The following is a 13,657-nucleotide window of genomic DNA, read 5'->3' as shown; positions in this document are numbered from 1 at the left end:
CTGACTAATTTAGCCATCTTAAATAAGTTGCTTAAAAAACACTAAAGAATGGGGAACTAACATGAATCCTTTCCTTTCTTAATTCACAGCATCATTATCAGGATAAAATGAGCTCCTAAATATAAAAGGATCCTGTACTGTGCTTTCATAAATGAGCTCTCACTGTTTTCTGTGTTCCCAGGGGTGTGAGAGATACTATACTGCTTGGTGTTTCAAGTCACTAAGTTTTGGGGTGGTTTGTTATGTAGCAGTAGATAATTATTAAATCATAGCACTTAATGAGAACTGGTTTATGGAAATTAGTTCTTCTGTGGGTTGACTAGGCTCAGTGGGATGGTTCTTCTGCTCCACTGATGTCAGTTGGAGCTGCAGTCATCGGGGTGCCTGACTGAACTAGAATTTCCAAGATAATGCACTCACATGTCAGGTGCCTTGGCAGGAATAGCTGGAAGGCTGGGCTCAGCTGGGACAGTGGAATGGCTGGGCCTCTTTGTCTGTCTATCTCTCTCCATGTGATTGTAGATACTCTTCATGTGGCCTCTCCATCTTTGTTCCCATCAAGGTTGTTGGACTTTATACATGGTGCCTCAGGGCTCCCCAAACAGAAGCTAGCAGAAGCTGCCAGGCCTTCTTAATTCTTCAGCCTGAGGCTGGTTAGTGGCACTTCCTTTAGTGGCATTTCCTCTAGTGGCACTTCCTCTGCATTCTGTTGCTTCTTCCAAGTCACAGGGCCATCCCATACTCAGTATGGGAGGGGGCCACACTCAAGTGTAAAATTAATATATTGGTAGTAGGTTTAGAAAAGGGCAAGATCGTTGTCAAATGTCAAGGGAGGCTTGAACCAAACCATGGGGAAATATATGCTTGGATTGGCAGACAAGAGTATAGTGAGCTTTCCAGGGAGTGGGCTTTTCTGGGAAGGGACACTGGAGGACTGAGAGACAAGTGTTTGGATGCTGAGGGAAAGTGAGAAATCCACTCTGAGAGGTAAGTACCCAAACAAGCTTGCCATCTCCCTCCCAAAGCACCTCTGTTCCTCCTCCAGCCTCTGCAAGCCTTTCAGCTCTTTCCAACCCACGAGGGTGTAGATATTGTCCGTGACTGTCAAGCCCAGTCTTTCTCTGAAAGAGAAAGGACACTCTCCCTACTCCCTTTCCTCTTCCTCCTGCTTCCTGACCACCATCCTTGGATAGACACCCCCATTTTCCAGCCTCTACTTCATTCCACCCACTCCCACATCTGTCTCCTACTCCCAGAGCTCCAAATGCCCCATGTAGGAGAGAAAGCCAGTGATTCTCCTTAGGGGATGTGAGAAGGTGAGTTTCCATTTGCTTCTAGTTACTGGGGCTCTTCCCAACCTGGTCTTCAAATAGCTGAAGACCCATCAAGTTCTGATCTTACCTGTTTTGGCCTTTTAGCAGAGGAGGGATCTGGACTCTCAGAGCTGGTCCTTGATGCTTTTCTTACTGGGGCCCAATAAGTATTACTAGAGCCCTGTCCTGCTGCCCTTTTTCTTGGCCAGACACACCCTTCAGCGTTTTTGGTTTCCTCCAGGTGAGGGAGTGATGACCTTAATTTGGAACCTTACTTCTCCGAGGCCTGACGCCTCCCAGCCCCACTTTGTGTTTTCTGCTGCTCTCTGAGCAGTTCATCATGAGAGAGCTCTGTATACTGCCAGCGTCTCTCAGCTTTGGTCTCAGCATCTCTCAGCATGGTCTCATTTTCTGGATGGGGAAGAAGAACCTGGGTGTGTGCTCCTAAAGCAAGACACAGCAGAGGCTGCAGCTGTGGATGAGGCTGCTGGGGTGGGCATGGGTGAATGGTGCTGTTGGAGTGAGGATGCCTATTACCACTAGGGCAGGAAGTGGCACATGGACAGAAATGGGGAGCCCTCTGATCCACAGTTGTGTTCATGGAGCTAGAAAGCAGGTAACAAAGTCATCTGAGAGGGTGAGACTTGAGAAACATGACCTCATGGGTCACCTAAGTGAGGGGCCATGAAAGGAACAAAAGTCCAGGAGATTGAGAGTGGGGACAGAGGAGGAGGTTCAGGAGGCAAGGGCCGGCACACAGGCTGCTCTTTATTTACATGGTTGGCTCAGGCTGTGACGAGTAAGAAAGATGACAATGTGTGGCGGTGGCTTGGTTGGAATAAAACCATTCGCATGTTCATTTGTTTGCTGATGCATTCAACCATTCATGGATTCCACAATCACTTTTTGAGTACCTCCTATGAGCTAGCTACAAAGATAATTAAACACAGTCTTTTCTAATTTATTCCAGTTTTGAGGGAGGGGATAGACATTAAAAAGAAGTGATTGCTTTATAGTTGCTGTAATGGAAATTTGTATAGTAGGGGCCAAAAGGAGTGACACATTCTACCTGGAAGCAGGAATGGGATCAGGAAAGAGTTTAAGGGGAGGGTAAGACTCAAGCTGATTCATTGTGTGGGTGAAGGTTGGGGACATGGAGAAGATAGAGATGGGTGGTCCAGGCAGAGGGAAACAGGCTGTGATGGCAGAGAGGGGTCCAGGGACAGATGGTTGATGAGGCCAAAAGCAGGTGAGGAGAGGAGAGGAGAGTGGTCAGGGGGAAGGTTGTGTCTGGACTGCTTTCCTGTGTTCAAGAGCATGGCCAGTGACGACCATGGGAATGCACGGTGGGAGAGCGGGCTGTAAGGACCATAGGAGTCAAGGGATTTAGAGGACTTGGTAGGTGGATGATGGCAGGATGTGGGCCAGACAGAAGGAAGATGGGAGGCATGGCCAAGACCCTCAGTACTAAGAGAGGACAGTCCTCAGGAGTCACTGGAGAAGACTTTGGTTTGCCCAGAGAGTTAAACTAGCCCATTCTGCTGCTTTCTAACTGTTCCCAAATTTACCTGCCTCTCCCATGTAACCAGGTATTTCTTCAGTCTTTACCCTGTCAAGAACCCTAGCCCTTTCCCAAGATGTCTGTTTTGTCCCACTCTGTAAATGACCTGCCCCACCTTCCCTAGCTATCCCTTCTACTTACACACATGCACACTCACATGCACACTCACACAATACAGTCATATACATTAACATGTACACATGTGTGTGTTCAACATGCACACACACACTTGTGTGCAATCACACATGCACACTCACACATGTACACTAACACATGCATACCATGTGCACGCTCACATACATGTGCACACTCACACACTTAGATACACATGCTCACTCATATGTGCATACTCACAAGCACACATGTTCACTTTCACACATATACATGCATACTCACACACACACAAGTGCTTGTGTGCACTCACATACAGACACATGTGCAAACACATGCATAATGCACACACGTGCACTCTCACACACACTTGCACCCTCACAGAAGTGCACACTCACACATGTGAATACTAACACCCAGTCACAGTCACAAATGTGCACTCATGCACAGACTCACACACACAGGTGTGCACTCACACACATGCACGTGCACACTCAGATACACATGTTCACTCAAACGTGCATACTCACATGCACACGTGCACATTTCACACATGTACACTCACGTACACACAAGCACTCATGTGCACCCACATACAGACACATGACACATGTGCAAACATGCATAATGCACACACACACATGTGCACTCTCACATACACTTGCATACTTATAGAAGCATACACTCACACACGTGCACACACATGCACATTAACATCCAGTCACACATGTGCACTCATGTGCACACATACACAGGTGTGCACTCACACACATGACTCTCACACACAGATACACTCACACCTCTCAGAAACTGAGAGGTGTATAAAGAGCATTAAGCTGGGACAGCAGGAGGCTGAAGTCTGTCCCCTTTTACTACTTTACTCAATTTTCCCATTGGTAAAATGGGGAGGAGCTAGATGATCTTCACATTCCCTTCTACTTTTCCAAGTCTGCAGTTATAGAGTTTTCCTTCCTCCCTCCCCGTCCATGCATTTCAGAACTTGAGTGGGAAGCAGGGTGGGGTGAGAGTGGGAAGAAGGAGAAGGGGCGGTTGGAGGGTTCTGTTTCTGGCCTTGAACAGTCTGTAGGGTCTGGACCACTCAGGGATCCCCCTCTGCCTGCCCTGCTCTGCCTACTGGGAAGATACTCTCCATTTTTTAAAGTCCCTCACTGGTGTGGGAAATGAAATGGGTATGAAAACATGTCATCTTCATACTTTTACTGGTGAAACTGAACCAGTTACAGTTCTTAGACACCTCCCCTGAGCTGTCCAGCCTCCCTGTTGCCCGTGTCTGTTTCCTTGTTCTGTCCATACCAAGGAAAGCTCCCACCTGGGCCCTTGCTGGTTGCTGCCACGTTGGACATCATGACCCATTTACATCTGTAGACAAGAGCCCAGAGTCCCTAGCCCGCCAAGGGCCTGTTCTCCACTGTCTGGGAGAGAGCCCTGCCACTCCCTCCCCTGACAACGTCAGCCTGCCACTCCCATGGCTCTAGATTTCCCACATAGAATTGCCTGCAAATGGTTCTGTTAGCCCCAGACAGAAGCTCTTGTCTGAATGAAATCTGATGGGTCATGTGTTTGGATCTCTTTCTAGAAGAGGCTAAACTGACGGAAACAAGCAAAGCCACCGCAGAACCGGAAGTGACGCAGCCGGAAGGCGTGGTGGTCAACGGGAGAGAGGACGAGCAGACGGTGGAGGACACCCTCAGCAAAGGCCTCAGCCAGATGACCACCAATGCTGACACGGATGTCGATACCTCCAAGGACAAAACCGAGTCTGTCACCAGCGGCCCCATGTCCCCAGAGGGCTCGCCTTCCAAGTCTCCCTCAAAGAAGAAGAAGAAATTCCGCACCCCATCCTTCCTGAAGAAGAGCAAAAAGAAGGAGAAAGTGGAGTCCTGATCCTCAGTCCCCTGGGGCTCCCATTTGTGTCTCCCCTACCCCTGCCCCGCCTTCTCCCACCTCTGACCCTGGAGGCGTGGGGCCGAGGAGGGATCGAGTAGGCCCTGGATCACACTCCAATGGGAAACTTAAGAGATTGTCCCCCCAGCCCCTCATTGTCCCTCTGCCCCACAGAAACCAGGTGACTTTCCCAAGGTCACTCAGCTAGTTCAAGGCAGAGCTCGCACTAGAATTCACGTCTTCTGGCTCGCGGTCCTGTGCTCCTTCCAGACACAACACTGCCTAGTCGTGGGCCGCCCTCACAAGGATGCTGCCCCTGATCTGAGCCCAGGGCAAGGGGCCAAAGCCGGCCGCCATCTCTCACCAACCAGGCCCCATTCAGACAGGCTGAGGCTTCCCAGAGCAAGGCCCTTGTCCTTGTGGGAACCCAGTCTCTTGCTGGTGGAGCTGTCACTATATTTAGAAATCTCTCTTCTCTTTCCTGTAGGGTAATGGCCCTGCTGCTCACAGTACCCAGACAAATGGACCTGTCCCCTCCTCCAGAAGTTAATCCCTGTTCCCAAGGGCTGATGGCTTAGCTTGTGCTTCCCCAACCACTAACCCTGAGCTTTCTTCATGGAACCTCTGGAATGATGGCCGGAACAGTTGTAAGAGTGGGCAGGCATGAGGGCAGCCAGGTCAACCACAAAGCAGGGGATGGTTTGATCAATATAAGATGCCAGGGACTTAATACATTTGAATTGTGCATCTCAGGCGCTTGAAAACTAAAACCAAATTTAGCTTAGAAAAAAACTCGTCTCATGCTCAGGGCTGAAATTTGGGGAAATTTTGATCTTCTGTTAGCTTTGGGTGGTACAAGAAGGATCAGGACAGTGTGGATATGGGACGCCTTTCCAGCATTCCTGACACTTGAGCAACACTGCTTGTCTGGTTTGCCTCCAGTCCAGCATTAGGGGTCCCCTGACTTTCCCTCAAACCTAGAAACCCTGGCTCATAGCCTGGAACTGGCATCTTACCCTTGGCCCCTTGACCTTGGCTCCTCTGGGTTATGGGTCCAGCAGAGGAGAATGAGGTGAGCTCTTCAGGATTAATCCTCTTGGATCAGCTTTCAGAGAAAGGCTTGGGTGTCCCTGGCCTTGTCACTGTCTGTCCATCCATCCTAGGGCCTGTAAGAGCCACAGCTGTTTTTGAAATGCCATCACTATCTTTCATACCTTTCGGTGGGACATTGATCTATGAGCATTGTTGGCTCCTAAAAAATAGACAATCCATTCTCTTTTAAGCACAGAGTCTTCAAAGAATATTTTCCCTTTCTGTCCTGAATATTGTCAAAGTATTTTTGAAAGTTCTTAATCATAGTTTTCCGCTTTTGAGCACTTACCACACACACACACTCACACACATACACACACACTATGCAGGCTTCACATACACTATTTCCTTTAACTCTTGAGACAGTACTGTGATGTGGGTCAGATTATTCCCATTTTATGGGTATGAAAACTGAGACCCTCCCAAAAGATAATTGACTTGTTTCAGTGACTTGGCTAGAAGGATCCAGAACCTGGATTGAATCCAGGTCTGTCAGAGTCAGAGCCTTTGCACTTAGCAGCTGTGATGATCAGAAAACTTTCATTGCCAAGAGTGGTTGTTTTTGTCCAGGACTGTTTCATTTCTGCAACTGGTTCTCCACTGCAGAAGTGAAGGTGGGAGACCACCCACCTTTTCCCCCATCAGTGCAAAGTAAGTTCCTGGTGACTGTCGGCTGTGGCTGGGCCAGTGTGGACTTCTGACAAAGGAGAGGCCAGAGCCTTCTGGTTGGGGCCAGGATTACCATCCATAGTTGGTAAGGATGAGGCGAAGAAACGAAACTGACACATTACTAAAGAAAGCCTGATACTGGGTGTCCCTAGAGCAGATTCCTAACTGCTGCCCAGACTCCTCTGTTTTGCTTCTGAGTCAAATCTTGTGATGGACGGCCCAGGTCAGAAATGTCTGTGATGTGGGAAATGCCTTTCAAAGCCAATCCTTTGATGCCTTCTTTTAAAGAAAACTATTTCACATCCACCCATTCATCCTGATATTTGTTAAGGATCAACTCAGCGGCAGGCACTATGCTGACATTAAAAGAAAACAATTGTTGTGACTAGAATAGTCAGTGGCAGGTGGTGGTAAGAGCAAGGTGGGATGGACACAGTCACTGGTGCAGCTTTCTGTGTTTGACTGACTGTGGCTCAGAAATAATCTCGACTGACTCTTTGCTTTCAACAAATTCTCTCTATTCTCTTTACAACAGGGAGGCCTCATTTAGATGAACGTGCCTTGCAGGAGTTTATGCCATGGGGCCACCTCATATCCATCCATCTGTTCCTTCTTCATGTGTTCAAAAACCATGCATGAGCTTGGGTCATGGGCCAGGCCTGAGGACTGTCCCTGCCCAGAAGAGGTCTCCGAGTCTAGGAGGCATGTTACGGAATAGGCAAGGGTGTGGAGGTGGCATAAGGAGACATCAATTTACTATCTTCCAGGCCAGAGAAACCTTCCTGCAAGGAGTGATGCTTGAGTTAGGTTTTCAGAACAAAGAGAAATTTTCCAGGAGGACAAGAAGATGAGCAGGACATTGGTGATAGTTGAAGTGCATGTGCAAAGGCCTAGAAGTTTGGAATGCCAGGTGTGTCCTTGGAGTGATTCAATGTTGCTGGGACAGACAGTGTGAGGTGGGTGGTGGGCTTCAGTTCATGGGTGAGCAGAGTGGATTGTAAAGAAACTGGTAGAAGGTGTGGGGGAGCTAGACTTTCTCATGTACAGTGTCTGGAGCCGCTGAGGGCTGTGGTCAGGGTAGATCAAGAGTAGGTTGCATTTTAAAAAAATTCCTTTGGTGGCTGAGTGGAGAATGGAGTGGAGGGCCGGGGGCCAGGGGGGACAGCGCTGGAGGATTGGGAGGGCTCCATGAGGAGGCCTTTCTGAAACATCAGCGCCGAAACAGGTGTGGTGAGCTGCCTTACACTGCCTTTATCTTTATAGCAAATAGTGAGCTTGCAGTGCAGAATTCATTCCCATGAAATTCTCTGGAGAAGGCATCTGATGAGAACTTTACAATGAGGAGAAGGGATAGTCAAAGAACTAGTGCTCAGTGCAGTTTTGGGTTCTGTTTTATCTCGGGCTAGAGTTGCTAGGAGAGCCGTCGCGTCCCCCAGTCCTTTTCTCCTCCCCTTGCGAGTGTAGGAAATGCCTTCTGGGGCTCAGAGGCCGTGCTCTGAGTGCTACAGAAGCAGGCGTGGGGTCCAAACAAGAAGGGACATGTTCTTTGGCTCTGAATAAAAGTTTGGCTGAATACTTTGACCAGTTATCTGTCTGGAGAAATTGTACATATGGGAAGCTCAGAATTGTTAGGCCATAGGATAGTTTCCAGTAAAGTGTAGCTATGCCGTGGAAAAGGATGAGAAGGTGTAGACAAACAAGCTGTGGTCTGGAGGCTGAACTGGGGAGTGGAGTGGTTTCTGAGCCTGTTTCCTTGGGAAGACGGGCAGGTGTGGGAGTGCGGAGGTGGAGGGAGAGATGCGTATGGAGACGCAAGCTTGGCGCCAGTGGCTCTCTGTGCACGGGCTGGCACCCAGCAGTGATGTGTGAGAGCATGCACAAACTTTACTGAAACTTTGCAAAAAGCGCTGCCAAGAGGCCAGCCCAGATCTGTGCTCCATAGGAGCCCCCAGACCTGACCCAAGTCACTGTCCGACTTTGGCCAGGTTATACAGATAAAAGTAACCTCCCTCTGTGCTCCTGTAAAGAAGACAGGGTTCTTCTATAGACAGATGAATTCTTTTTAAAGGACTTGGTGGGAGGGAGCTGGATAAGAAGCCTGGTCCAGTAGGAACCCCACTGGGGAGCATCACTCTTATAACATTGATTGTCAATGGAGCCCAGCCTCTGCCCCCTACCTAGTGGTATGTCGGTCACTCCTGAATGGGGCAAGACAGTCATGCATGTGGCTCGGGGCTGTCATCACAGAGGGCTCCTACCATCAACATGGGGAGAAGGGCCATGGGGCCACTTCTCCGGTTGCTGTGGGCTTGAGAGAACCATTCACCCAACAGCACAGTTCACTTCTGAAAGCCTAGAAGATGGAAAAGAAGGGTGGATTTTTCCACGGAGGTAGGCAGAGGGGCGGATGGACGCATAGCCCACCCTCAGCCTCTGTGCCATCTTTTGCATGAGGATACATTTTATGCTGTAGCTCCAGGCAGGAGTATGCAGTTTTTGTCTATTGAACAAATGAAAAAAGTTACTGCCTTCCCCCAGGATCCTCGTGTGGGTCAGTGGCAACTCTTGAGGTGGCTGAACTTTGCAGTTGTCTCTCTGAACGCAGAGGCAGCAGGTCCTTTTACATCTTCTGTACCACATGAGCTCAAGCCTAAGATGATAACATTCAAAGAGTCTGAGAAGGAATGAAGGAGGGACACATCTGTGCTCTCCACCTCCTCAGAAACGACAGGGATCCTCACAGTTCAAAACCTGAAGGGACGTTCTGTCACCACAGCTCCACATCTGTTCTGAGAGGGGCGCTTTCGAGTGTCAGAGGCCTGAACTGACTCATGTGCTTGTTGGCTGTTTATCTGTGGACAGGTCCACGGGTGCCACGATATGAAAAAATGTGCACAGTACACAGTAGTGTGATGAGCTCCAGAAGTCCTGTCTAGGCATGGATGTAATCTCCTTTTTACCAGAACTGAGTGCACAGGTAGAGGCCTGTCACCCATGCACATCGATCCCTCTTCAGCCTCCCACAGTGAGAAGCCACCTTATGCAGGACTCGGCATGAGGATTTCAGGTGGGGTGTCCCTCTCGACCCGAGAAAGCACCTTGAATTCTTTTCATATAGACAGGCTTCTCCTTTTGGGAATGATGAGGGAGAATCTTCGGTTAGGGTTTTCTTAGAAGTGTAGAAGTTGTGGTTCGTGTTGGTTTGTACTTAGGTGGTATGAAGTTTTGCCAAATTGATATTTGGTGATCTTTGCCTTCAGATTGCCCCCAGAGTTGAGTCATCACTATGAGACATTGGGGCCTGAAGACAGAGGAGGAGTGGTCGCCATTACTGACGTGAAGAGGGACATGGGCGAGGCTGGCCTGGGGAAGTACCAGTGGCTGCCCCCGGATAGTCAGCCCCCGACATTTCTCACCCACTCTTCCCAAGCAGCAGTGATGGGTAACCCCCCCCCTCTCTCTTAGCAGTGTGAAGAAAATGAGGCCTTGAGGGGGTTGGTAGGAGAATAGCAAGAAAAGCCCTAATCTCTTTCCCCCAGAATCTTGTATAATTCGGAGACATGCAAAGGCCAGATCTTCTCTTTGAAAGTGAACCAGAAGGAGGAAGACAGGTGGACCAAGGACAGGGGCTGCATTAAGTACATCAAAGCCTTCATAAAATGGGAATAGATTTTGGGGACCCCAGCCCCTACATTTCAACTCTACCCCATGCCTATCAGTCCTGCTTTGTGGGTGACTGATCTCCACAGGCTGCTCCACCTTTAAATTTCTGTAAACTACGCTACACCGCCGAGTCCCAGCCCTCTCCCGGTGCGGGGAGAAGGGGTGCAGAACTAGTCCTGAGCCCGGCTGGCCTGGCAGGGCGCAGGGGCCCTGGTGGAGTGCAGTGTTCTCTAAAGCTGTGGATGGTCTCGGTGATACGTCTGTGTCTGACAATCGTCTTCCCCTTGTACATACCTGGTCTGTGTTTAGCTTTTCCTAGTATTGTGAGGTTTCAGATAGGGGTTCCATGTAAATACTCTTTCTGCTACTGAAATGCCAGCCCCCGGATTGTGCATCCTCCCCACAAAGGGTTTTGCCTTTACGCTAACACTTTTTGAGCCACTGGTGTGCAGATTGACTAGTTTCTTGGGCTTTTATTTTGCAATTTTTATATATATACACACACACATATATAATATAATATATATATATATTTATGGGTTGGTTTTGTACAGTTTTCTGTTTGAATCTCTGAGCACCAAAGCTGCCCTTGGATTTTCAAGAGAACTTTCCAAAGCCACTTGCTGAGCCCCCGCTGCTTTGGTGTTTGTGGTGCCGGGTGATATCTCTGCCCCTGGATTTCTGTACGTATGTGCTGTTTTCTCACCTGCAGATATTACCCTAGTAAATCTACCATGCTTGGCTTCCCAGTGTGTGACCCCTCTCTGTCGGCTACCCAGTTTTCCCGGCTCTGTGGGGCTCAGAAGCCAGAGGGGTGCTACGTGGGATGCTACTTTTATCCCAGAGATCTCTTGTGTGGAAAGTTGGATGTCTGAATCATTGAGTTCTGACTGGGGAGGGAGGTGATAAAATGCTACAGTCTTCTGAGAAGGGAAAGGCGGTGTGGATTTGTGAATAGCTCTGTGGAGGACAGTCCATTCAGATGGATTGGATGGGAGGGAGTGGCAGAAACAAACCTATGGGTGGGCCCCACAAGGAAGCAGGAACAAATTCACAGGCTGGAACAGAAGGAGGTTCCAGAATCAGAGGACAGTGAGGGTGGAGCGGGGGAAGCTAATATGTCACCTTGAAGAGTGAAAGGGGAACAGAGATACTAGGGGAGAAAGAAGAGGGGGGAAGAACTGTTTTGCCCCTCCCAGCTCATCTTTACTCAAATAAGGGGCCCGGTGTTTGTTGAAGGTCCACACACATCAGTCAGGCTCTGTTTAAGCAACTTATAGCACCTCATTTAATCCCCATAAACTAAGAGCACGATCCTATCAATATTACCCATTACACAGATGAGGAAACAGCCTCAGAAATTGTCTTGGGCCATGGGTAAATATGTAAAGCTCAAAAGCAAACCAAGTTCTTCTAGGCAACCCAAGTTCTTCCCCACTGCTCACTACCCAGTGTCCTGAGCAAAGAGACCTCCACAGAGACAGACTCAGTCACCACTCTCAGGCCGACTGTTTCCACAATGCAGCCTCTTTTTGTATCCAGGTGACCCAAAGTCCCCATGGGCTTCCCCCAGGAGCTGAGGCTCTCCCCTGGCCCAAAGCCATGAGTGCCTCCTCCTCCTAAATTTCCATTGTGGTGACTAAAGGCATCCAAACATGGGGGCAGAGTGCCCTCCACTAGCTAGAAACACTGAGGATTTTCTTCAAATATCAACAACCTCAACCTCAGATATGCAGATGATACCACTCTAATGGTAGAAAGCAAAGAGGAACTAATGATGAGGGTGAAAAAGGAGAGTGAAAACTCTGACTTAAAACTCAATGTTCAAAAAATTAAGATGGCATCCCGTTCCATCACTTCGTAGCAAATAGATAGGGAAAAAGTGAAAGCGGTGACAGATTTTATTTCCCTGGGCTCCAAAATCACTGTGGATGGTGACTGCAACCATGAAATGAAAACATACTTGCTCCTTGGAAGGAAAGCTATGACAAATCTAGACAGCATATCAAAAAGCAGAGACATCACTTTGCCAACAAAGATTCATATAGTCAAAGCTATGGTTTTTCCAGTAGTCATGTATGGATGTGAGAATTGGACCACAAAGAAGGCTGATGGTCAAAGAATTGATGCTTTCAAATTATGGTACTGCAGAAGACTCTTGAGAGTCCCTTGGACTGCAAGGAGATCGAACCAGTCAATCCTAAAGGAAATCAACCCTGAATATTCACTGGAAGAACTGATGCAGAAGTTCCAAGACTCTGGCCACCTGATGCTAAAAGCCAACTCTCTGGAAAAGGCCCTGATGCTGGGAAAGATTGAGGGCAAAAGAAGGGGGTGGCAGAGGATGAGATGGTTGGATGGCATCACCAACTCAATCAGCATGAATTTCAGTGGACGCTGGGAGACAGTGGAAGACAGAGGAGTCTGTCATGCTGCAGTCCATGTGATTGGAAAGAGTCAGACATGACTTAGCAACTGAACAACAAGAAATAAAGTGCATGAAGGAAGATTTAAGGTTAACCAACCATGTGTGAAAGGTGAGCCAGCCTGCTGAGGAGAGGGAAGGGACCCACAGTGGAAGCCAGATAACTGACAGCAGTGAGGGATGCCCAGGACACAGGAGGAGGAGATGTGGCCGGGGGCGGGGGATGGGGGACCGGGGACCTGGCCTCAAGGCAGAGAGCCAGGTCCAGGGTTCACACAGCTGGAGCCCTATTTGCAAGGTCTCAGTAACAAGGGGAAGAAGAGATGCCTCAGCACCAGGATCCTGACAAGGGTTAGAGTGCTGGGACCCCAGCTAGTGCTGGCCACCCTAATAAATACGAAAAAGGAAGTTTTCAGTCAAGTTATTGCATGGTCCACTGTGCCACACAGATAACTAGACCACGAATCTGACAAAATGTAACCTTTAGATGCAAAAATCTTTCCTTTTCTCTTCCTTTGGACCTTTGGACAGAGAGCCACACACCTCTGATGGGACTGTCTTTAATCAGATAAAGATCTCACTCTTCCAGCAATAAACAGGGAGAATAACAGTGTGGTAGTGATTTAGCAGTTCAAATGCAGGAACCAGTCTGAGAAATGGGAAGATGTACTCCTCAGTGAAGCTGAATTACTACGAAAAGCAGGAAGAGGTTAAGAAAATCTTTATTAATATCCACTTATTAGAAAAGACCAGCCAGTCATGAAAAGGGAGCACTTTAAATCAAGAAAAATAAATTTTGATGATGAAAAACAATGCCATATTCTAAAATGAGGCATGGGCAGTCAAAGGTTGAATAACATCAACGAATGAGGAGAGCATGGTGTTCAGACAGGGAAGGATCCCAAGTCCAGCATTAGG

General features: G+C 48.5%; 1 protein-coding gene across 2 annotated transcripts in view; it reads left to right on the top strand.

Annotated features, from left to right (window-relative positions):
* The window catches only part of ADD2 (adducin 2), a 116,621-nt gene extending 107,030 nt beyond the window's left edge, over nucleotides 1–9,591 (top strand). For both annotated transcript variants that reach the window (XM_065929483.1, XM_065929482.1), the window contains one exon: nucleotides 4,583–9,591. In XM_065929483.1, the coding sequence (XP_065785555.1) occupies nucleotides 4,583–4,890 (308 nt within the window). In that variant the 3' untranslated portion in view covers nucleotides 4,891–9,591. The remainder of the gene's footprint in view (nucleotides 1–4,582) is intronic.
* The last annotated feature ends 4,066 nt before the right edge of the window (nucleotides 9,592–13,657 follow it).

This window comes from Muntiacus reevesi, chromosome 3 (assembly GCF_963930625.1).
Source record: "Muntiacus reevesi chromosome 3, mMunRee1.1, whole genome shotgun sequence".
Lineage (NCBI taxonomy): Eukaryota > Metazoa > Chordata > Mammalia > Artiodactyla > Cervidae > Muntiacus > Muntiacus reevesi.
This window is presented reverse-complemented; position numbering and strand designations above follow the sequence as displayed.